The following is a 25,490-nucleotide window of genomic DNA, read 5'->3' as shown; positions in this document are numbered from 1 at the left end:
TTGAAATCAATTAAACCGATTTTTATTTCCTCATCTGTGCTTCAGAGAAGGATCTCAGAGGTTAAAAGATGTGTTTGTGTATGTAAAACAAGACACGCCAAAATAAAAGCAGACCAGGTCTCAAACTTTCTGTTAAATTTTGCACAAATTATATTGTGTAGTCATACAAAATGACACTCAAGACAAACTGTACATCGAGTCAGAGTTGCTTTGATCTGACACATGTGTGCATGTGTGGCAGTGCTCCAGACCTCACAACACTAAAACTGCTGGAGTTTAACAACAAACACTGCTGCCAGCTGTACAAAAATGAAAAAAAAAGAAAGGTTGCTGCTTCTCCCAGGGCCTGACTCTTGCACGGGTTACTCGTGCAAGGTTCGGTTGAAAGACTATACATGCCCCAGGACATCTTGAGTAAAATCCCTTTGCTCAGTACTGTTGCTCGCTCATCTCCCTCTACTGCCTCTGGCAGGCCCTCGACGTGAAGGTGGAACCGAGCTCTTCCCACTTCTTCCCCAGCTAGGTCCACCCCTGGCACCACCCCGTGGAGGGGGTCCTCCTGGCCCACTGAATCCGTCGTCTCGGTGAAAGCCATCATGTCGATCTCCCTCATGTGAATTGGAACGGCCAGTTTTAGGCATTCGCGGTGATACAGCTGGACCACCTCGGCCTGTAAAACACAATATAGGCACAGGTTAGTTTAAATTCTAACTCCTGCTTATGATGATTATTTTGTAATCACCGATGACAAAGCAGCCCACACTATCCTTTCTTAGTGTGTGTGATGCTACTGAGCAGAACAGTTATTCATTGCCTGACAGTTCCAGAGATGCAGGCTCGACGCTGACCTCCGTGGGGAGTTTGCATGCATTCCCTGTGTCTGAGTGCTTTTATTGTAGAGCTTGGTAAGTTATTTGATTCCTATAAACTTGCCCGTGGTGTACAGATGAGTCATAGAAGCTGGAGCAAGTTGATTAGAATGTAGTGTTAAATAAAATGGGATTAACTAACGCTGAATTAGTGCAAATGGGTTAGCACAGACTCATTTGGCTGAACAGCTGTTTTCCTGCTGCATCTCCTAGCACTGGGAGGAGCTGCACATCCACCGATCTCAAGCAAACAGCAAAGTGCCCCATATTCAACAAGGATGTTTATTCAGCAATCAATGAGTCAGTAAAATCTTCAGTCAAGAACAAACATTCCACCTGAGCTCTCAATCATGTGGATGTGCAGCAACACTGCAGTCCGTCACTCTTGCCATGCTGCTTTACAATGGTAACTGTTAACTCAATTCCCACCTGAAGTAAATCCAGCACAGACAGAACAAAATTAATTTGATGGCAACACACAAAAAGCTGGAGGAACTCAGTGGGTCGAGCATGATCTATAGAGGGAAATGGACATTTTGGGTCAAGACCTTATACTTGGACTGAAAGTGACAGCAGTGTGGACGATTGCTCAGATGACTGCTTTGTGATTGCAGTTTTGGCCTAGTGCATACATTCTAAAACCCCCTGGAGCCCCTGTCCTTGAATGGGCAACCCACTGCAGTCAAATTCTCCCCTTCAGTGACTCAGGCCCTTTGGTTTATATATTAAAATTCCAACAGTATGGCATGCTGGAGAGTTTGCTGGTGCTAGACTGTTAATCAGTCCAGACTACTAGTTACTACTGCTACAAATAGCAAAACAAACCTTTATTTCATAATTTTTACATGTTACACAGTGGTGCAATAAATCAGCCAGTGAACCCTGTGAGGCTGAAGGGAGGCACTTTGAACCCCAGCTATGGACACAAACCCACCCACTTTCCTGGCCCATTTCATATTTCTGAATGGATTAATATTTAAAAATGATAGAAAAAGTAAATTAATGTTTTACATTAGGATAAGTTAATCTTGAGGATATCAGGTTATCGTTACAAAACTTTTCAACTAATTAACTGAGGGAGAGGTAGTTTCTTAAAATAGCTGTGGACAATCATATGGGTTTGCATTATGAATAATATTAAGGCCTGTTGAAGCCAGGATAAGTGGGCAGTTCACCATGACACCACCACCTTCAGGGCTGTTTAGTTCCTCTACAGACAGTTTTTGACTGTGGACGGTGGAGGTTACCCCGAACAAACCTTGTTCTCTGACAGGTTCATGCATTTCTCCACGGTCCCCTCTGCCACCCCAGCCATCGCGATGACCTCCTGGAGACAATGGCCTTTTCTCAGGCTTACGGCCACCTTCAAAGCGTGGGAACTCATCATGGCCGGGTAGGGGAAGGAGACCTCCTCGCCCACCTGTAGAACAGTTCAGCACATTAGACACTGACAATGAAGCAACTTCCATCAGACTCAGGAGCCACTTGGTATCTTTGGTGCCTCACTATCATGGAGTGTCACAAGTTGTTTAAGATGGTTGGAGGACTTTGCAGGATGGATGGAAGGAAATTGCCTCCTCTGAAGTGAGAGTTCAGAAAGAGGAGCATGGCCTGAAGTTAGAACAAAAGAACCTCTTCCTGAAGGGTTGGAAGAACCCAAAATCACATTAAAAAAGTTCGAGATAAGGGGGAATTATGAAAAATTTGAAATAAAGACTGACAGGATTTTGTGGAGTTAGGATTCGATAAAAGTTAGAATATGGATCAATGATATTCTGATTGAATGGTGTGGTAAACCAGTATACTTATGAGAACAACAACACACACAAAATGCTGGTGGAACACAGCAGGCCAGGCAGCATCTATAGGGAGAAGCGCTGTCAACGTTTCGGGCCGAGACCCTTCGTCAGGACTAACTGAAAGGAAAGATAGTAAGAGATTTGAAAGTAGTGCGGGGAGGGGGAAATGCGAAATGATAAAAGACCAGAGGGGGAGGGATGAAGCTAAGAGCTGGAAAGGTGATTGGCGAAAGTGATACAGAGCTGGAGAGGGGAAAGGATCATGGGACGGGAGGCCTCAGGAGACAGAAGGGTGGGGGGGAAGCACCAGAGGGAGATGGAGAACAGGCAAACAACTAAATATGTCAGGGATGGGGTAAGAAGGGGAGGAGGGGCATTAATGGAAGTTAGAGAAGTCAATGTTCATGCCATCAGGTTGGAGACTACCCAGCCGGTATATAAGGTGTTGTTTCTCCAACCTGAGTTTGGATTCATTTTGACTATAGAGGAGGCCATGGATAGATATATCAGAATGGGAATGGGATGTGGAATTAAAATGTGTGGCCACTGGGAGATCCTGCTTTTTCTGGCGGACCGAGCGTAGGTGTTCAGCGAAACGGTCTCTCAGTCTGCGTCGGGTCTCACCAATATATAAAAGGCCACACCGGGAGCACCGGACGCAGTATACTACACCAGCCGACTCACAGGTGAAGTGTCGCCCCACCTGGAAGGACTGTCTGGGGCCCTGAATGGTGGTGAGGGAGGAAGTGTAAGGGCAGGTGTAGCACTTGTTCCGTTTATAAGGATAAGTGCCAGGAGGGAGATCAGTGGGAAGGGATGGGGGGGACGAGTGGACAAGGGAGTCGCGTAGGGAGCGATCCCTGTAAAAAGCAGAAGGGGGGGGGGGGGGGAGGGAAAAATGAGTTTGGTAGGGGGATCCCGTTGGAGGTGGCGGAAGTTACAGATAATTATATGTTGGACCTGGAGGCTGGTAGGTAAGGACAAGGGGAACCCTATCCCAAGTGGGGTGGCGGGTGGATGGGGTGAGGGCAGATGTGCGGGAAATGGGAGAGATGCGTTTGAGAGCAGAGTTGATGGTGGACTAAGGGAAGCCCCTTTGTTTAAAAAAGACATCTCCTTCGTCCTGGAAAGAAAAGCCTAATCCTGAGAGCAGATGCGGCACAGACGGAGAAATTGTGAGAAGGGGATAGCCTTTTTGCAAGAGACAGAGTGGGAAAAGGAATAGTCCACGTAGCTGTGTGATCCTTTCCCTTCTCCAGCTCTGTATCACTTTCGCCAATCACCTTTCCAGCTCTTAGCTTCATCCCACCCCTCCAGTCTTCTCCTATCAGTTTGTATTTCCCCCTCCCCCCACTACTTTCAAATCTCTTACTATCTTTCCTTTCGGTTAGTCCTGACGAAGGGTCTCGGCCTGAAACGTCGACAGTGCTTCTCCTTATAGATGCTGCCTGGCCTGCTGTGTTCTACCAGCATTTTGTGTGTGTTGTTGTTTGAATTTCCAGCATCTGCAGATTTCCTCGTGTTTGATACTTATGAGAAGTAAGGACAGTGGGCAGGCTGACCAGCCATCAATGGTTAGATCCTTTCAAGGTGTTACTCTCAAAATAGTCCACGATTCAGTCTATTTTACTGCACATTGGGGCTTGTAACCCAGAGAGTATCTCTATATTTATTAGAATAGGGTTGATCAGTATTGGTGACCACTTACATGTTAGAGCTGCTTTATAAATTGATTACACGGTTATCATTTATTTCCACAAAATTGTGGATGGAGAAATGATCTATCAACATTCAGCTGTACCTCGCATTGCTCCACGACCTCGTCCTCTCCCTCCTGGGTCACGACCCCTTGCACTCTCTTCTGTTTGGTCAAACTCCTCTTCGCCCATGAAGTCATCCATGTTCATAAAAGCATCTCTCCCTCGTGGGCCACAACCATCATGCCGAGTCCCCCCTCGAACTGGCCGGAACCTAGAAATAAAGCATTTAGAAACTCAGTTTCACTGACCCTCGTGATTGCATCTCACTGTGACCAGAAACTGCCTAAAGGCTTCAGATCTTTTCAAAACGAAAAAAAAAACACGAATTTAAAGGTTATCATTGGACATGCCCTGATCTTCCACTGTTCTAGCTCCAGAGGACCAGTGGAAGACAGGCTTGTCACAGTCACCACCAGTACACAGTCACAGTAACTACTAGTGATGTCATTTACACAAGCTCTATCTGAAGAACTTTACTGCTTTTAGATAACACTCGAAAGTGCTGCAACATCTGAATACTACAAACCATCATTTAAATATTGCATATTCCAACAGGCATGCTCTCTCAGCTGACTGCACATGGTAAACTAGTCAAAATTCTTCATTAAAGGATTATTTAGCATTTTGACACAGAACAATTACAGAATATACAATTTAGAATTTGATGGCTGCAACACACTCAACAAAAGTTGGGACAGAGTTAAAATAAGATTGAAAAGTGCACAGAATATTCAAGTAACACCGGTTTGGAAGACTTCACATTAAGCAGGCTAATTGGTAGCAGGTGAGGTATCATGACTGGATGTAGCGTCCATCAAAGGCTCAGTCCTTGCAAGCAAGGATGGGTCATGACTCACCCCTTTGTGCCAAAATTCATGAGAGAATTGTTAAGTCAGTTCAAAAGGAACATTACCCAACGCAAGATTACAGAGAATTTAGGTCTTTCAAAATCTACAGTACATAATATTGTGAAAAGATTCAGAGAAATCAGAGACATCTCAGTGCGTAAAGGGCAAGGTCGGAAACCACGATTGAATGCGCGTGATCTTCGAGCCTTCAGGCGGCACTTCCTAAGAAACCGTCATGCTACTGTGACAATTATAGCCACCTGGGCTCGGGAGTACTTTGGAAAACCATTGTCACTTAACACAGTCCGTCGCTGCATCCAGAAATGCAACTTGAAACTGTATTACGCAAGGAGGAAGCCATACATCAACTCTGTGCAGAAACGCTGGTGAGTTCTCTGGACCCGAGCTCATCTCAGATGGACCAAAAGACTGTGGAACCATGTGCTGAGGTCAGATGAGTCCACATTTCAGCTAGTTTTCAGAAAAAAACGGGTGTCGAGTTCTCCATGCCAAAGATGAAAACGACCATCCTGATTGTTATCAGCGAAAGGTGCAAAGTCAGCATCTGTGATGGTATGGGGGTGCATCAGTGCCCACGGCATGGGTGAGTTGCATGTATGTGAAGGTACCATTGACTCTGAGGCATATATTAGGATTTTAGAGAGACATATGTTGCCATCAAGGGGACGTCTCTTCCCGGGACGTCCATGCTTATTTCAGCAGAACAATGCCAGACCACATTCTACACGGGCTACAACAGCATGGCTTTGTAGACACAGAGTGTGTGTGCCTGACTGGCCTGCTGCCAGTCCAGATCTATCTCCTATTGAAAATGTATGGCACATCATGAAGAGGAGAATCAGACAACGGAGACCACGGACTGTTGAGCAGCTGAAGTCTTATATCAAGCAAGAATGGACAAAATTTCCAATTGCAAGTCTACTACAATTAGTATCCTCAGTTCCAAGATGATTAAAAAGTGTTATTAAAAGGAAAGGTGATGTAACACAATGGTAAACATGCCTCTGTCCCAACTTTTGTTGAGTGTATTACAGCCATCAAATTCTAATTTTGTGTATATTTACAAAATACAATTAAGTTGGTCAGTAAAACTATTGAAAATCTTTTCTTTGTACTTTTGTCAGTTAAATAAAGGTTCACGTGAATTAACATATCACAGATTTTTGTTTTATTGCATTTTGGAAAATATACCGACTTTTCTGGAAATTTTCTGGGGTTTGTATGTATTTAAATTAAATAGAGAACATTACCAATACCTCCATAGTACTATAAAACTATGTATTCCTAATAGTTATTGACCGAGGAATTTATCCAGTGTATGCTGCCATGTCCCTTTGATTGACTGTAAATGAACAAAATCAGTGCCAGCAGCCAGTGCAGATAATGGACTGTGTCATACAAGGCCCTCAACGATTGCATCTACAAAATCTTCATTTTCATTGTAAAATTCAAGATGATTGTTGATACTTTGGAATTCTTCATAATTCCTAACTTAAAGTGGTGAAATCGTTGCATTCACTCTCAGGCATCTCCAAGCCTGAATGCTTGAACCACTTTGAGCAAAACAGTTCCACACTGTCTTACTGCTTATTTCTAGCCAATCATCAGTAACAAAAAATCATTGCTTTTTGAATACAAACACACCGAACTGACGCTAATTAAAAACTTTGCTGCAAGCACAGTCAGGAGGAGGAAATCAAAGGTCCATTGCTAGTCCCCATTGGGGATTCAGAGGTGGAGAGGATCAGCTTAAGAATAAGGATCCACAGTTTAATTTTCACACAGTTCTCAGAGTATAGAAATACAGTGTGGAATAGGCCTTTCCAGCCCAAGCAAACCCAATTTAACCCTAGCCTAATCATGGGACAATTTACAATGACCATAAGACATAGGAGCAGAATTAGGCCATTCAGCCCATCAAATTTTCTCTGCCATTCCATCATGCCATTTCCCCCTTAACCACATTCTCCTGTCTTCTCCCCATCACCTTTTGTTTGTGCCCTGACTAATCAAGAACCTATCAGCCTCCACTTCCACTCCCAAATCCCCTTAGCCAGAGGGGCGTGAACCTGTAGAAATTGCTCCTCAAACACGAGGAAGTTACTCCTCATCTCTGTTCTAAATGGATGCCTCTCCATTTTGAGGCTGTGCACTTTGGATTCAATAGTGGCTAGATGGGAGATGCCAGAGAGTAGTGGTGGATAATTGTTTATCGGGATGGAGGCCGGTGACTAGCGGGGTGCCTCAGGGATCTGTTTTGGGCCCAATGTTGTTTGTAATATACATTAATGATCTGGATGATGGGGTGGTAAATTGGATTAGTAAGTATGCCGATGATACTAAGGTAGGAGGTGTTGTGGATAATGAGGTGGGTTTTCAAAACTTGCAGGGAGATTTATGCCGATTAGAAGAATGGGCTGAATGTTGGCAGATGGAGTTTAATGCTGAGAAGTATGAGGTTCTACATTTTGACAGGAATAATCCAAATAGAACATACAGGGTAAATGGTAGGGTATTGAGGAATGCAGTGGAAAAGAGAGATCTAGGAATAACAGTGCATAGTTCCCTGAAGGTGGAGTCTCATGTAGATAGGGTGGTGAAGAAGGCTTTTGGAACGCTGGCCTTTATAAATCAGAGCATTGAGTACAGAAGTTGGGATGTAATGTTAAGATTGTACAAGGCATTGGTAAGGCCAAATTTGGAATATTGTGTACAGTTCTGGTCACCGAATTATAGGAAAGATATCAATAAATTAGAGAGAGTGCAGAGATGATTTACTAGGATGTTATCTGGGTTTCAGCACTTAAGTTACAGAGAAAGGTTGAACAAGTTAGGTCTCTATTCATTGGAGCGTAGAAGGTTGAGGGGGGATTTGATTGAGGTATTTAAAATTTTGAGAGGGATAGATAGAGTTGACGTGAATAGGCTGTTTCCATTGAGAGTAGGGGAGATTCAAACGAGAGGACATGATTTGAGAGTTAGGGCGCAGAAGTTTAAGGGAAACACGAGGGGGTATTTCTTTACTCAAAGAGTGATAGCTGTGTGGAATGAGCTTCCTGTAGAAGTAGTAGAGGCCAGTTCAGTTGTATCATTTAAGGTAAAATTGGATAGGTATATGGACAGGAAAGGAGTGGAAGGTTATGGGCTGAGTGCGGGTAGATGGGACTAGGTGAGATTAAGAGTTCGGCACGGACTAGGAGGGCCGAGATAGCCTGTTTCCGTGCTGTGACTGTTATATGGTCCTAGACACCCCACCGGGGAAACCTCTTTTTCACACCCACTCTATCTAGACTTTTTAACATTCAATAGGTTTTAATAAGATCCCTCCTCATTCTTCTAAATTCCAGCAAGTACAGGCCCACAGTCTTTAATTGCTGCTCATATAACCCTTTCATTCCCAAAATCATTCTCATGAACCTCCTTTGAACCCTCTCCAATGCCAGTACATTCTTTCTTAAATAAAAGGCCCCAAACTGTTTACAATACTTCAAGAGAAGCCTCACTAATGTCTCATACAGCCTGAACATTACATCTTTGATTTTATATTCTAGTCCTCTTGAAATGAATCCTAATATTACATTTGCGTTCCTCTCCACTGATTCAACCTGCAAATTAACCTCCAAGGAGTCCTGCTCAAGGACCCCTAAATCCCTCTGCACCTTGGAGTTTTGAATTTTCTTCCCACTTAGAAAATAGTCTGTGCTTTTACTCCTTCTACCACAGTGCATGACCATACACTTCCTGACACTGTCTGCCATCTGTCACCTCTTTACCCATTCTCTTAATCAGTATAAGGCTTTCTGTAGCTTCCCTGCTTCCTGAACACTACCTGTCCCTCCACCAATTAAACTACTAACCAGTTTGTCTTTCAACTACGGGAAGAAACCAGGACAATCATGGAAAGCACATGCATTGCACGGGGAGGACGTGCAAACTTGTTTGAAGTTGCTGGGATTGAACTCCAAATTTGGACACCCAAGCTGTAATAGCGTTGCATTAACTGCTATCATGGTGCCCCATTGAATATTGGGGTTGTGAAAGCAGTATAAACTGTTCCTATGTCAATATCCTGTGCTGCACTGTCCAACACAAACCAAAAGTGCAGCATATTTGTACAGAGCCCTGGTGAGACCACTCCTGGAGTATTGTGTACAGTTTTGGTCTCCAGGGTTAAGAAAGGACATCCTGGCTGCAGAGGAAGTGCAGCGTAGATTCATGAGGTTAATTCCTGGGATGTCTGGACTGTCTTACGCAGAGAGGTTAGAGAGACTGGGCTTGTACACGCTGGAATTAAGGAGATTGAGGGGGATCTGATTGAAACATATAAGATTATTAAGGGATTGGACAAGATAGAGGCAGGAAATATGTTCCAGATGTTGGGAAAGTCCAGTACCAGAGGGCATGGTTTGAGAATAAGGGGTAGGTCATTTAGGACAGAGTTAAGGAAAAACTTCTTCTCCCAGAGAGTTGTGGGGGTCTGGAATGCACTGCCTCAGAAGGTAGTGGAGGCCAATTCTCTGGATGCTTTCAAGAAGGAGCTAGATAGGTATCTTATGGATAGGGGAATCAAGGGATATGGGGACAAGGCAGGAACCGGGTATTGATCTCAAAATGGCGGTGCAGGCTCGAAGAGCCGAATGGTCTACTTCTGCACCTATTGTCTATTAGATGTCAGTTCTGCAGCTAAGTCACAATTATTTATACTGGGCATTAGCTGTACACCTTAGCACAAATCTTGGTGCTTTGGTGTAGAACTCCTGATTAATGAGGCACTCTGTCCAAGATAAATTCTTTACAAACCTGTGTAGTCTCCTTATCTTCTAGTTTTGAAAGCTGCCCAGTTGCTGAGGGCTGGAAGGTCAAGGACTGTACAAAACCATAAGGGATGGCTAACCCAGACTTATGAACATTTTGATGGCGAAACTCATCACGAGTGATATACCAGTAGAAACAATTGTTGTAATTGTTAAAATGGCTGCTGATTTCGATCCATTAATGGAAAATTAGAAAGCAATCCAAACATACACTTGTGCACAACAATGAACAATCACTGATATCATCTCAATTCCTGGTTCTGACTTTGTAGATTGTCAGCATCAAGCAGTTTATCTGAGGAGGGAGAGGATGCAATTCAATAGACCTAGTAGAAGATAAGGTCACTGCTTCTTTTAACATAGCACTTTGATTTCAAGCACAGTAAAGGATTTATCAATAGACTTGAGTGCTTATATCACCCAGTCTAAAATGATCCTGTAGGGTATTTATACTGGTGCTTCTGTAAACAGATATGTTCCTATTTTTGATATTTACCAAATGATTTGACATGACTGATGGTATTCTTCCAAAGTAATACAAGTTATATTGGAATCTCTACATCTTATCTAGTATTAAGAAAGGAGTTCACAGCTCTCCTTGAACAAGCTATCCCAGGAAGCAAATATTTGCCAGTGGGCTTTTCTTGCTGGGCAAAAGAAATATCTAGGCTAGGCTTGAATGGGAATAAACTGTTTTAGCTATTGGTGCAACTGTGCAATGGCCTGATTTGCTGCTTGCTTGTGGCCAGCTTGCAGCCAAGCTTGAAGAAGCACTTCCATTTCCTATTTCTAAGAGGTTCCAGTGGTGCAAAGCTTGGTGGACATTTAACATTTGATTTGCAAAACACTCATGAATTTTCAAAATGATCACGTGAATTGAAATCTGGTTTTTGTTTGCCCTGAGGTGGGCACCACCAATTGTCATGTTGATCAAGCTGTGTTCAAACCTTCAAAAATTACTTTGAGACAGATTTGTTTACATTAAAACCAATTTGGAGACACAAATCCTGATGGGCTCTCATAGAGCATAAACAGGCTGAACCTCAGGAGGTTTGTCTTTGTGCCATCCCACACTGTGTGGGCCATTCTGCAAGAGACCATGTATAATAGTAACAGGCTCACAAACATACCACATTTTCAGCTCTGATTCCCACATAATTCACAGAACAGGATATGTTACATTATCACCAGCTTCAGCTGCTAAATAATTCCTCAATCCCTCTTGACAGGTCATGCAAGAAACATTGACAGATACGTTCTGAACTGCGAGCAAGTGACTGATAATAAACAATTAACATAATCACCTCCTCCGAAAAACTCTGGAAATCTGTGTACATTCTCCTGGGTTGACACATGGGTTCTGTTATCCCCTGCTAATGTTTCTATTACTCCCTTTCTATTACCATCTGATGTTAGCTTTGTCTTTAACCTCAATAATCACGTTTACAGTTAAAAGTATGTGTTTCTTGTTGACTTTTGCTTGATCCATTTCAAAATAAGTTGATGGGCAGATTTTAAATTTGGAAACTCCCAAGCATCAGAATCTCATGGTAAGCTCTCAAATTTTCCCAATGTGGATTTTTAGATTATGTTACTTTCTTCAGTGTGTATGCTTCTTTGAACAGTTGAAAAAATTGGCTTCCAGTTTTCTGGCAGTGGAATACTTAAGGAATTCTAAGCACATCACAGGATCAATGATCTCTCTCCTCAAGTATTATGTTACAATTGTAGGGACTGTGATGTACCAGAAACATTTCTCTGGAACATATTCTTCACTAACTTCTGATGGCATGCACATGTGTTTGTGCATCTTGCTCTCATTTATGATCAATGGAACTGTTCACAGGTTTCCATTCCATAAAGGAAGAGTTCATGTGCTATATTTTCATTAATAATTTGACCCAACACTCACTGGCTCTTCAGTCTACCACTAATGTAATTATCACCCTCCTGTTACCTGCTGTGACTTAAGTTACAAAAATGTTTAAGATGCACTTTGATGGAAGGATTCAGTAGGCTGGACCTCAAATCAAACTATGCCTTTTGAAATCTACAGAACTGAGAGTAAAAAGAGACAGGATTCCTAATTAAATAAAAAATCGTATTAGTCTCCCACTTGCCAATTGTCTAGAACTTATTCCTACCTGTCATCTCTTCTACCACGAAAACGTGCATCTTCAGACTCCCGTGAGAATCGATCATCTAAGGGTTTCCTTCCATCCCATCCTTGGGGTGGACCCCGGCCTGGGCCCCTGTGCTCAGGGTCCCCAAAGTCCCTATACTCCTGATCAGGAGGAAAATCCCGCTGAGGACCAGGGCCTCTCCGCCAACCCTCCTCATGAGGCATTGGGCCCATGCGGTTTTCAAATTCCCGCGGTCTGTGGCCAAATCGTTCATCCTTGCGGAAATCATCATGAAACTGATCAGGTCCTTCAAAGCGATCGTGGAATTCCTGGGGTGGGCCATGTCTCTCTGCAGACCCTCTGTTTTCTCGGGGCTCCCCCCAGTCCTGAGATCCCCTGTATGGAGGCCCCCGCTCGGGATCACGCTCAGTACTCTGATCTCGCCTCATTTCCTGTGGATGGTTCATGTGATGGTTTGGCGGACCATGAGAGTCACCTGTCAAGATAAAATTAACTATTTTAATTCAAACAGATAAACACACAGGCACAACAATCTGAGACTGTTGTCGTTAAATGTGTAATGTAAACAATCATGACTCTATTACATTGCTAAAAAAATACAGCAGCTAAGACTGACAACTTAAATTGTACACCTGAGTCACATTACATAGCTGTCAACATTGAATATATTTTCTGAACCATCTTCAAGGAAGCTTCTTTCTTAAGATGAACTCTTTGAATTGAAGACTACAGAAGCAGCACTTGGGGACACAAGGGCACAAAAAGGGTGGCAGACTTAAATATTCATCACCAAACATTTCTGTGACTCCAGCATTGATGAAACTGAAGAAACCCGAGTGACAAAAATGAAACTGGGCCTACGACAAATAATGAACAAATCAGCATGAGCCAATACTTAGTACACATTGTCCTTACTGATTCACTTGCCTACAGCACCATTGCCCTTGTGGGGACCTCTTCTACCCTGACAGGCGACACGTTCACTATCTTCGTGGGACAGTCTGCAACAAGTCTAGCAAGTCAAAATTGGACACCTTACAGCCACAGAGCAACACACACAAGCATCTACAGAATCTTGTGTGTTTATGATTAGCTACAAAAGTGTATCTGTAAACTCATGATTTACAGATCATGAGTTTACATTCCTCATTCTAGCATGGTCACTAAATTAGGCAACCAAATCAGGTACAAATGGAGCATAAGAGAGTGCTGGCAAAAGAACCATGCATCTCAGAGCTGCCAACTGGTGAAGCTACAACACAGGAATGGTAATAGATGTAGCATGTTACAGAGTCAGTGAAGGAGTCCCAGCAGTAATAGGTCATATGAAAGCTCTAAATAGCAGTGAACAATTAAAGACTAAACCAGGATACGATCCATAAGCATGTTTATCCTCTCATCACCGGTAACCTGCCCAGTTTGTGCTATGCCAGACCTCTTTAGATTAAGAACAAGAGGTCATTTTCACATTTTTGGCACATGGGTATTACTAACAAAACCTGCATTGCTGCCCACCTTTAATTGTCCTACAAAAATTGAGCTACCTTCTTGAACTGCAAAACCTTTTTTGATGAAAGTGCTCCATAAGGGAATGGTGGGAAGTTCCAGGTTTTAGACCCATTGACAAAGAAGGACCATAAGATTTCATAGTGTGTGACTTGGAGGGAGTCAGGTGGTAGTGGTAATCCCACATGGTTTTCTTCTTGGTGCTAGTTACAGGTTGGGGGGTGTTAGTTTAGAACAGTTCAGGTGAATAATTACAATGGACTATGTAAATGGCACATGGTATGCCTGTGGAAATGTTTATGGTGGTTGAGGAGACTGCTTTGTCCTGTGTTTATTATGGTCTTTATTGGGGGCTTTGCTATTGCAAATGCTTGGTGGGTGGAGGGTGTTGATGCTTTTTTGAGAAAGTGGGTCAGGGTGGGGAGGGTCGTTGTTTTGCTGCTGCTTGTGTGTGGGAGGGTGTTTTGGGATTCCAATGTTTTAACTGTCAATCATTCTTTGGAATACTCTTCTGCTTTCACGGATGTCTGTGAAGAACAAGAATTTCAGGATACATATTGCATACATTTTTCTGATATTACATGGAACTAATTTTGTTGGAACTGTGGTCATCCAGGCAAATGAAGAGTTCTCCATTATATCCCTGACCTGTGCCTTGATGGAAAGGCTTTCAAGCGTAAAGAAATAGGTTACATATCTGTTGAAGGTAACTCTCCATCTCCCCCACCCCAAACATTCATGGAGAAAGATTTGGTAGTAATATTGTTTATGAACATTGAGTAGTGGTTAACTTTTTTTTCTTGTCGAAGATGACCCCGTTGGGAGAAAATGTTACTTGCCAGTTATTAACCACCGCTTTTGCTGCACACCAGCATTAACTGCTTCATTTATTGTGGAGTTCAGAATGGAAATAAATATTGTACAATCAACAAAGAGCCATACTTCTGATCTTAAGATGAAAGAAAGGAAGGTCATTGATGAAACAGCTACTAGTGTTTGGGCATATGAAACTGCATTAAGGAATTCCTGTAGCAGTGTCCTGGAACTGGAATGATTGACTTCCTAAAGCCACAGGTACTTTTGCTGCATTTAGAAATGGCCCTAACCTTTAGCACACTTTTCCCTTAATGTTCTTAACCTGTTTTACAGAGGCTCAATGACGCCACAGTCAGTCATATACTGGCTAGCATGAAGTTATTACAATTTCGGGGCATCAGAGTTTGGTGTTCAATTCCGGTGTCACCTGTAAGCAGTCTGTATGACCTTCCCCCGGAAGGTGTGGGTTTTCTCTGAGTTCTCTGGTTTTCTCTCTCTGTCCAAGGATGTACCAGGTAGGTTAAGTGGTCATTGTAAATTGTCCTGTGATTACCGTAAATTCCGGACTATAAGCCGCTACTTTTCTCCCACGCTTTGAACACTGCGGCCTATACTACGGTGCGGCTAATGCATGTTTTTTTCTTCATGCCGCCAAAAACATTTTGCCTCGTAACAGTAGACCAATAAAATTGATGAGTAGTTCACAGAGGTCCAATGAAATTGTACGATAAATCAAGCGCACTTTCACAATTAAATTATTGTAAATCAGTCATTTGTTCTCACCCTCATCAACATGGAAAACACTCGAAGAAAAGCATATGATGCAGCTTTTAAGTTAAAGGTGATCAATCTGGCGGTTGAAGAAGGAAATCGAGCTGCTGCACATAATCTTGGCATAAATGAATCGATGTTGAGACGGTGGATACGCCAGCGTGAAGAACTGAGTCAATGCAAAAAGACGACAAAAGCTTTCAGAGGTAATCATAGCAGATGGCCCGAACTTGAAAAATTTCTTGAAGACTGGGTTAACACACAGAGAGCAGGCGGCCGCGATGTTTCCACCGTGCAGATCAGACTGAAGGCTAAAGCAAACACCACCAAAATGGAAATCGAAGATTTTGGAGGTGGGCCATCGTGGTGTTTTAGATTTATGAGACGAAAAGGCCTGTCCGTCAGGGTGCGCACGACTCTGTGTCAGCAGCTCCCTCCCGACCACGAGAAAAAGCTTGCTAACTTCCGCACATTCACTCAAACAAAGGTAGCAGAGAATTCCATCGGGCCAGATGACATCATAAATATGGATGAAGTACCTTTGACGTTTGACCTGCCTCTCACTCGGACTGTTAATAAAAAAGGTGACTCGTCCATCACACTGAAAACAAGTGGCCATGAGAGAATGCATTTTACTTGTGTTCTGAGCTGCACAGCATCCGGACTAAAGCTTCCACCGATGGTGATTTTTTAAGCAGCTGACAAAGTTCAGTGAAAGCTGCCATCAAGAGTACAAACTCAATTCCAGCTGTGATTCCTGGGGGCACCACGAAGTATTTGCAGCCACTGGACATCAACGTGAACCGGGCATTTAAAGTGGCGCTGCGCGTTGAGTGGGAGGCTTGGATTACGAGCGGCGAGAAATCCTTTACCAAAACAGGACGCATGCGAAGAGCATCTTTAACTCAAGTCTGCCAGTGGATCCTAAATGCGTGGAGCCGTGTCACAACATCCACCATCACCAGCGGGTTTCGAAAGGCTGGACTGCTGCGTGATGAAGAGGACTGCGTGCGCTCAAGTGAGAGCGACAACGAAGAGACTGAAATGAATGACGAGATCCTGAGGTTGTTCAATTCGGACACTGAAGAAGAGGACTTTGATGGTTTTAGTGCGCAGGAGGAAGATGAAGAAGGCGATCAATAACTTTTCCTGGTAGGCTGCAGTATATATATTTTTTTTACCAGTCGTTAGGAGATATTGGAATGTTGTTCGTGCACTGTTCAGTAAAAAAGTATACGCAACGTAATTTGTGTGTTACCGATACGTATGTATATTTAAAAGTAGCTGTGTTACAGGCACTGTTCGAAAAAAAGCATTTGCAATATGTATTTGTTTATGTTACCATACGGATTTAATTAAAAGTTAAAAAATCCTCACGTGTAATATCTTTCTGTGTAAATATCTCATATTACAATGTGGACACCTGCGGCTTAAAATCCGGTGCGGCTTGTACAAGTACAAAATTGATTTTCTTTCTAAAATTAGAGCGTGCGGCTTTTAATCAGGTGCGCTCTGTAGTCCGGAATCTACGGTAGGTTAGGGTTAAATTGGGGTTTTTGGGGAGGTGCAGGGGCAGCACAGCTTGAAAGACCAGAAGGCCCTGTATCACTAAATAAATATACCATGTTTGGAGCAAGGCTGTGATGAGGCCTGGAACCAGGATTAAGTCCAAACTAGCCATCAGTGAGATTAATCAGTGAGTTGGTGATGACTCCATCACCATCAATCTGGAAATGACTAGAAGTGGACTGATTGGGGACTGTCCTGATGAAGGGTCTTGGCCTGAAACGACGCCCATACTCTTTTGCTGCTTGGTCTGCTGAGTTCCTCCAGCAATTTGTGTGTGTTGCTTGGATTTCTAGGATCTGAAGATTTTGTCTTGTTCAGAATCCTTGTAGCTACTTTCAGTCAGAAGTTGGTATCCTATGGCAGCTTCCCTGCTTTTGTTTCTGTTCACAAAAATAATCACAATCACGATTGAAAATAAGGTGGAAGTAATAAAGCGATCGGAAAGAGGTGAAACACCATCAGTCATTGGAAAAGCATTAAGCTACAATTGGTCAATGATCGGAACAATTTTAACGGAGCATGTAAAAGGCCCTGGTACAATTATTACTAAGCAACACCAGTGGTTTAATTATTAAAATACAAATGTTTCTTACGTGTTTTATATGCATAGAAAGGTAAAATATGTACTATATATTAAGACAAACGTTTGACTAACGGATGCTAAATAATACCTGGTCCGACTTCAAATCCGACTTAAAGACGGACTCAGGAACTGAACTCATTCATAACCCAGGGACTGCCTGTACTTATAAGTCATTTCTAGATTACTTATAATACCCAATACAATGTAAATGCTATGTAAATAGGTGTTATACTGTATTGTTTAGGGAATAATGACAAGAAAAAATAAGTCTGCACGTGCTGAAATAACAAATGCTGGAGAGAGAACTCCGTGGATAAGGAGGGCCGACTGTACTGTGTTTGTCATCATGAAGCATTTACATTTGTAAATCTGGTGGAAATGGTGAGGGTGGAGTACCGTGGGAGGGGTGTGGGACAGGTAGCAGAGAAGGAGTTCCGGCGTGAAGGGTGGCATGGGTGCAGACACACTCAGCCCTGAGAGACCAGGCAAGGCCTTTTGATTCCAAACAATTGGTTTATTGATCATACAGAATGTCTCTCTGGTGCTTCCTGCTCCCCTCCTCTCTCCCTTCCCTTTCCCCCCCCCCCACCCACAATTCCCCTCTCTCACTCTCAGTCCACATTAGAAACCTATATTTGAATCATGTTTATCATCACTCACATATGTCAAGTTGTTTTCTTTCAGCAATACAGTGCAATACATAAAATTACCACAGTACTGTGCAAATGTCTTAGGCACGCTAGCTATACATGTGTGCTGAAGACTTTTTCAATACACACTGCAGAATCTCGCCTACAGCTACAGTATCACACCAAAATATCTCAAAGAACAAAGATATTAAGAGTATGGGAGCAACATTATGCGCAAATTCCCCAACAATACTGTTTTCTTTTGTTATTGTTGGGTCAAATTCCTTGTTCTCCTTGTCTAAAGCAGAGGTTCAGTGTGGTTCACTTACTCAAGAACAACCAGCAAATACAATACGCTGTAGAGTCAGAGGTATATTGCAAACAAACAACTCTTTTAGCCCAAAACTGTGCAAACTACCTTTCTGAACTAGTCTCCTTTGGTCCACATCCCTCTAAGCCTTCCCAACCCATGTACCTGTCTAAATGCTCTTCAAATGTTGTAACATACTAGACATGCCAACTACACAACACTGAAAATTCATGAAATAAAAAGCTGCATCATCAACTTTACTATTGTCAGATCCCCTTCAATGCCCTGCTGGTTGATACAGATCAGATACTTCACAGAACTACCTACCAGGTAAAACAAAAGCTGGCTGTCCTGCTGTTTATGACCTACCCTGATCACCATGAATCAAGACTGTGATCGAATGGATTCCACTTGCAGAGATAACTGTAGCACCAAGAATACTCGAGAAACCCAAGACCACTCAGAATAAAAAAGGGCCAGCATGACTGGTGCTCTATTTACCACAATAACTGATTCATTAGCAGCCCTGGCTGTGGTGTGAGCTATCTGGCTGCTCTCACACCGCTACACAAACCTGCACACTTTTCTACTCTAAGGAATGAGGACAAGAAAATGTGAATATCACCAAATGGAAATTGTCCTCTAATTCACACTATCGTGACTTAAAATATATAGTATACATCTTTCTGCACATCACTGAGTCAAAATCCTGAAACCTCCTACTTAATATCATGGTAGTGTATAGACTGTTTGGGTAACAGTGGTTCCAAGGAGGAGCATACAATTTATGCTGGTATTACTGCAAATGTTCACATGCCATGAGTAGAAATGAATTCTATAAACTTAATGTGCAAGACTGCTTCAAGAGCAAGTATCATAGGAACTTATAATCTTTTTTCTTCAAAAAGTAATTATTTTGTAATGAGTGTAAAGCAATTTTTTTTTAATGGAAAGTTAACTCAAAACACTTTTGAGGGCCTAGATTTCCTGAGAGGTCCTCACCGCTCATTTCAACTGCACAATGACTGTACACGACTTATGGAGGTACACAGCAGTCAATTTCTGTTGTGCTGGGAAATCTGGTGTTGAACATGTGCTGAGTTAGACTATCTAGAGCTTGGATGGACAGAAATAATTTCTAGTGAAACAAAGAGGTCTATGGTTCTTTATGATAATAATTGAGTTTGTTATAAATGACGTTGAAATCAAAACAGTATGGTTAATTTTAATTGGAGTTGATCATCTTCGAATGTTTGTAAACACCAATGACCTTTGGTAGCTCAGACCCTATAAGCTTGGAGTTTTGTGGCTCAGCTTATCAGGGGAATAGGGGAGGGAGGGAGGAAGGAAGCAAGGAGACAAGTGACCACAAGGTCTCTGTGCTCGTAGACTTTGTCAATCAGGGACTAGCTTCAGGGTTGGGGCTGGAATGTCTCAGTCACCTTTGCATGAAGATATTAGATATAGTTATTCCACACTATGCTTTTCAGAGAGACAGGAGCAGTTTATTTTCTACATGGTAAGAACCAAGCACTGGTTAATAACCAGTCATCCCTTGGAACTTCATAGCTCTGGGTAGAACAGCACCTATGGGCGGCGAGATCTATTCTTGAGTGAAGGGAGTCTCCACTGATAACTGATGAAATTCACTGCCAGCCTGGCACTTCGCATGAGTGGTGAAGATAAAATGCAAGTGTGGGTCTGTTGAGTCACAGAGGTCTAACTCATTACCAAGGTGAGTCAAACAGAACAGTCTTGCAGCTCTATTTGGCTTTGTACATTAGTTTTGGACAGTTTTATTGATTGAAGAATAAGCTGAACGGCAGAAGAGAAACCTGGAAGCAATGGCAATCTTTAGTGTTTAAAAAAAAGCCTTCTTAGCTTTGTTGATTTTTTTTAATGAAAAGTGTCCAATTCAGTTGTGCATGAGAAAGTTTATAAATCATTAAATGTTATTTATCTCATGAAAGCTTAGTAGGAAATCTACTGGAAATGCAACAATTCATATGCAATAGCACTCAGTTGTCTGGCTAATAACAAATGATTGATACAGGTTAGTGAGTATTTTTGGCAGCTGTATGCAGTTTATTGCAAAAGTCACTTCCTATTTAAAAAATAATCACTCAAAATAAAACAGCTATTGACCTAGGCAAAAAGCATCCCGTCACAATTGGGGTCTTATATTCTGATATAAAGTATACCAAGGCTTTCAACACAAATGCATCTTGAATCTTATTTAGAACTGTGACAAGGTCAGTAACATCATTTGTAAAGCCCATTTTAATTTTGAGACTTCTACATGTATCTGGCACACTGAAAATTGTTTATAGCCATCCCACCAGCTCGGCAAGAGTCCTACACATAGTAATCGCGTATGCTTATTCCCTCTTGTCACAAGCTAAATGATACGGTATAAAACAGAATTACTAATAATTCAGGATTTTCAAGCTTCTTTAATAACCTTCATATACAATATAATTTAACAAAGCAGCATGAGTTTGGAGAAGATGATCTCCGTTTCTGTTGAATAAATCTGTGCATATGCTCTGTTGCTCTTCTCACCTTTGTTTGGCCCAGGACCTGGAGCCCCTTGATTGGAAGCAGGCATACGAACTGGTCCCTGCCCCACCATCATCAACGGTGGCACCTGGTTTGAAGCCTTTTGTTAGGAAAAAAAAATGTGAGTCAACTATGAGACCAAGATAAACTTAAAGCAACTCAAAATTTACAAATGGACCTTGCCTTCTCCCCTATCCTTTCCAGTCTGTAAAGGGTGTTGGCTCAAAATATCAACTGTTTATTCCCTTCCATAGATACTGCCTGAGTTCCTCCAACATTTTGTGTGCATTGCTCAGGATTTCCAGCATCTGCAGAATCTCTTGTTTAACAAACAAGACTCAATAAATTTCATATGACACAAAAACAAAAAAGAGATAACACTTAATATATTATATACATCAATTTTTGTTAAATCCAACTTCATTGAATGATGAAAATTTATCAGAACAAGAATTCATCTTCGTGAAACATTAAGACTTTCTCTTTCCATAGACGCTGCCCAACCAGAAGTTGCAGATGTTGAATAGAAATTAAGTCACCCATAAAGGAAGGTTTATGGAGCCATATTTTAGAAATAGTGAAAAGACAAAAATGGGGGTCAAAAGAAAGGTGCACAGCATGAATTCCAATCCTCAACATCTCAATTTGCCTGCAAAAGGGGGTAACAGAAACGTATGTGTGTCTTTATGACTTTCTTCCAATTACTGGGCTCATGAGCTTCTCTCAGTTTTCTAGCAAGTCATTAGGTTTTGGTAATCACATGTAAGTATTGCTTCCAAAAAAGTAAACAGATGTATCAATATTTTTTATTTGAATAAAGAGTGCTCAAAAGCATACTCACAATGCCTTGAAAAAGTACTCAGCCCTCATACTTTTTACTGTGTCATTTTTTTGAGCTAATCTACAAAACATTTTGCATTATGTTAAATCAAAATTCCAAAACCTGTCAACAATTTACTAAAAATTAAAAAATAAAAAATCTGAGGCTGAAGAAGTATTCATCCCCTTTGTAACTACTACACTAACTTTCCTCAGGTGCAATACATTACCTTGCCAACTCACTCAAGTTGTTGATGTAGAAAATTGGAGAATCACCTCATAAGAATAAATACTCCCCGCTCTCTGTAAGGTCCAACAGTATTGTAGATTTTCATCACACCAAACAAAAATGAAGACAAAAGAGCATTCAAGACAAGTCAGGGATATAACAGAGAAGCACAAATCTGGGAAAGGGTACCAGACCATCTCAAAGACCATACCTTGGAGCTCATTGTGAAAAAGTGGGAAAAAAATGAAACCACAGCCACACTGCCTAAGCCAGACTGTCCCTTTAAACTTAGTCGCCAGAAAAGAATAACACTTATTAGTGTGGCTACCGTGATAACAACAATCACTCTGCAGAAGTCGGTGGCGTAACTAGAGATGAAGTTCATGGCTTCACAATCTCTGTGGCCTTGCACAAAATGGGTATTTATGGAAGATTAGCAAGGAGGCAGCGCTGACTAAAAAAAAGCACATCCTTGCCCAGAATGACTTTGCAAAGCATTACTTACAAGATACTGTAGAGATGTGGAAGGTGGTCTTGTGGTTGGATGAGATTAAAATGGAACATTTTGGTCTCAACACTAAGCTGTATGTGTAACATAGAGGTAATACTGTGAAACAGCCAGATAACACCATCCCTACTGTAAAGTATGGTGGAGGTAGCATCATGCTATGGGGATGCTTTTCAGCAGAATGGACTGGATATCTGATGGGAAGATGAATACTGCTTAATACAGAGAGATCCTTGATAAAAAGCTACTAGCTCCTGCCAGGTGGAAGCAGGACAAGGGCCTAAAGCACATTGTCAGCAACCACGGAGTGGCCTCAGATGAAGAAAATTGATGTCCTTGAGTGGACCAGAGTCCTGACCTTAACACAATCAAACATCTCACGCAAGACCTCAAGACTACTGTCCATCACCTGTCCCCAACTAACCTGGCACAGCTTGAGCAATTTTGCAAGGAGGAAAGGGCAAATCTTGTTCCATCACATTGAGCAAGTAGCTAATAGAGACTTATCCAAAAAGAATACTGGCTGTAATAGCTGCAAGAGTTGATTCAACAAAGTTGAATTAAAAGGGGATGAGTACCTTTGAACTACTGACATTTCAGTTTTCTGAATTTTTAGTTTTTCATGCTTTAGCGTTTTCTCTATTTTTGGGGGGGCTCAACTTGGAAAAAAATCGTGTGGTAGATAAATAGAAATTCTAAAATAAATTGATCAAAATCCCTGGTTGAAATACACATCTATGTAAACAAAGGATTTGGTTTTGAATACTTTTATAAGGCATTATATACTTCCTTTAATGCATGGCGTACAATGATGTTATATCACATATTCCCTGGACTCTATGGTGTTGTGACAACAGGAATCAGTACAATAGTTTCACTCTGGCTTCCAGAACTTATTAGATTCAGCAACATCTATCCAGAGTACCCTGTTATACCTTACAAAAGGAGAAAACTACTAGAACCCTCAAGATTATTGAGGGCTCACTTTTTGCATCTTTAGGGAGAGGTCCAATAACATCCAAATATTGGCAAGGTTGGAATCTTATACACAAGTCACAGTCTTGTCAGAGTTGAAGGGCAACAAAAAACTTAGAGGACATTACAAAGAAACACAAGACTGTAAAAGGATTCAATGAGAATGGGAATTTTAAAATGGACCTATTGCTCAGCTGGGAACTGTTGTAAGTCAGCAATGGTAACAGAATGGGGCTGAGTGTGGGTTAAGACAAGGCAGCATCATGGTGAAAGAAGAGATATCATTAAAGCTAGCCAGGAATGTTTTGAACAGTCATTACAGCCATTCTATTAGCAATACTATAGCACTTTTGCACAGAATGCTCTCTCTGTGAACTAAGACTTTTGATGATGTGGCTGTCTGGACCTCTTCCAATACTATCATAGGATCTTCACCATCAATCAGAACTAATCTGCTTGATAAATACATGGTCACAGTCAAGAAGATGATAAAACACTTCCACAATTTTTCAATAAAGCTTGTTGACTTAAACTATCAATCTACATCATTATATGAATTTTGATGTAAAACTTTGACTGATTTGCTAACTGATTTACCATTCACAACACACAGATATGTTGCAGGAAATAAAACTTTGTATCCAAAAAGAAACGTACATTAAGAAACAAATCACGACACCATACAGTAGTGTGTAGAGCAATTACTGGAGATTACTCTAGTTATCCGGAGGCCTGCACTAATGATCCAGATATAAAAGTTCAAATCCCACCTGAGAAGCTGAGAAATTTAAAATTTAGTTCAGGAAAAAAAGCTTGATTAGTAATGGTGAAACTACAAAATTGTTGTAAATTCCCATTTCACTCACTACTACCTTTTAGGGAAGAAATGTGACTTCAGACCTGAAGAAATATGAATGAAGTTATGGGTATGGGTTTAGAATTGCCACACATCTCACAGATATAGGCAGACAAAAATACTGGCCTTGCATACAACACATACATCACTTAAATAATAGTGAACTAGACCGAGAAATGGTGCATACACTCTCAGCCACGTGTTTGAAATTGCAAACCTCAAAAGGTAAGGCAAAAGCTCAGTGGTGTCTATCTGCCCAACTTCAAAGAAATTTTTAAATACTTCAAACATGTGCACTGCCTTTGGTATGAAACAGATGGCAGAACTCATCTCTGAGCCAAAATATTAAGGTTTCAAGCTTCTCTGCATAGATCCGAAATACAAGAGGCCTATATTTAAAGTATGGCGAGTCTTTAAAGCAGATGTACTTCACTGAGATCAAGGGCTGTCTTAGAGTTTACTGAATGCATCTGAGTTACAGATTGTCTTACACATTTTCTAAGATTGTTCTACATCTAATGCGGGCTCTTGCAGCTGAAGTAGTTCCTCAGAGATGCAGACCTCTTAGTCATTAATTTTAATGCAATGTTAGAATACTCCTGCAAATATTAAAGCAGTTTGCACATGACAGACCATGAATATTAGGGTAAAATGCTAAAACTCTGTTTTTAATATATTTAGAAACTGTCACTAAAATGAATATTTATTCCAAGAGATGCAAAAGAAACTGCTGGAAATCTGGAATAACACACACGAAACACTGGAGAACTTCAGCAGGTCAGGCAGTATTTATAGAGGAAAATGAACAATCAATATTTTTGGTTGAAACCCTTCCATCACAACTGGAAGGACAGAGTGAAAGGAGAAAAGGAGAGAAGCATGAGCTCGCTGGTGATAGGTGAATATGGGTGAGGGGGGTAGGTTGGCAGGTAGGAAGATGGAGGAGGGAGTGACATGAGAAGATGGAAGATGATAGGACTGAAAGGACTGAAAAATAATGAATCTGATAGGGAGGATAGTAGACCATGAAAAAAAAGGTAAAGGAGGTGGGTGACCAAAGAAAAATGAAGGTAGTTCTCATTAGGATGGGAAGGAAAAAAAGAGG

The 25,490-nt window shown here is 41.6% G+C and overlaps 1 protein-coding gene across 2 annotated transcripts in view; it reads right to left on the bottom strand.

The window, feature by feature from the left end:
- LOC132381298 (pre-mRNA 3' end processing protein WDR33-like) overlaps window positions 1-25,490 on the bottom strand; it is a 131,241-nt gene continuing 105,751 nt past the window's right edge. For both annotated transcript variants that reach the window (XM_059950679.1, XM_059950685.1), the window contains exons 17-21: window positions 21,002-21,098; window positions 12,256-12,730; window positions 4,470-4,639; window positions 2,128-2,289; window positions 1-670 (exon numbers count right to left, since the gene is read on the bottom strand). In XM_059950679.1, the coding sequence (XP_059806662.1) occupies window positions 447-670; window positions 2,128-2,289; window positions 4,470-4,639; window positions 12,256-12,730; window positions 21,002-21,098 (1,128 nt within the window). In that variant the 3' untranslated portion in view covers window positions 1-446. The remainder of the gene's footprint in view (window positions 671-2,127; window positions 2,290-4,469; window positions 4,640-12,255; window positions 12,731-21,001; window positions 21,099-25,490) is intronic.

Source organism: Hypanus sabinus, chromosome 2 (genome assembly GCF_030144855.1).
Source record: "Hypanus sabinus isolate sHypSab1 chromosome 2, sHypSab1.hap1, whole genome shotgun sequence".
NCBI classification, from domain to species: Eukaryota; Metazoa; Chordata; class Chondrichthyes; order Myliobatiformes; family Dasyatidae; genus Hypanus; species Hypanus sabinus.
Note: the sequence above shows the minus strand (reverse complement) of the source record. Positions and strands in the feature narration are given on the sequence as shown.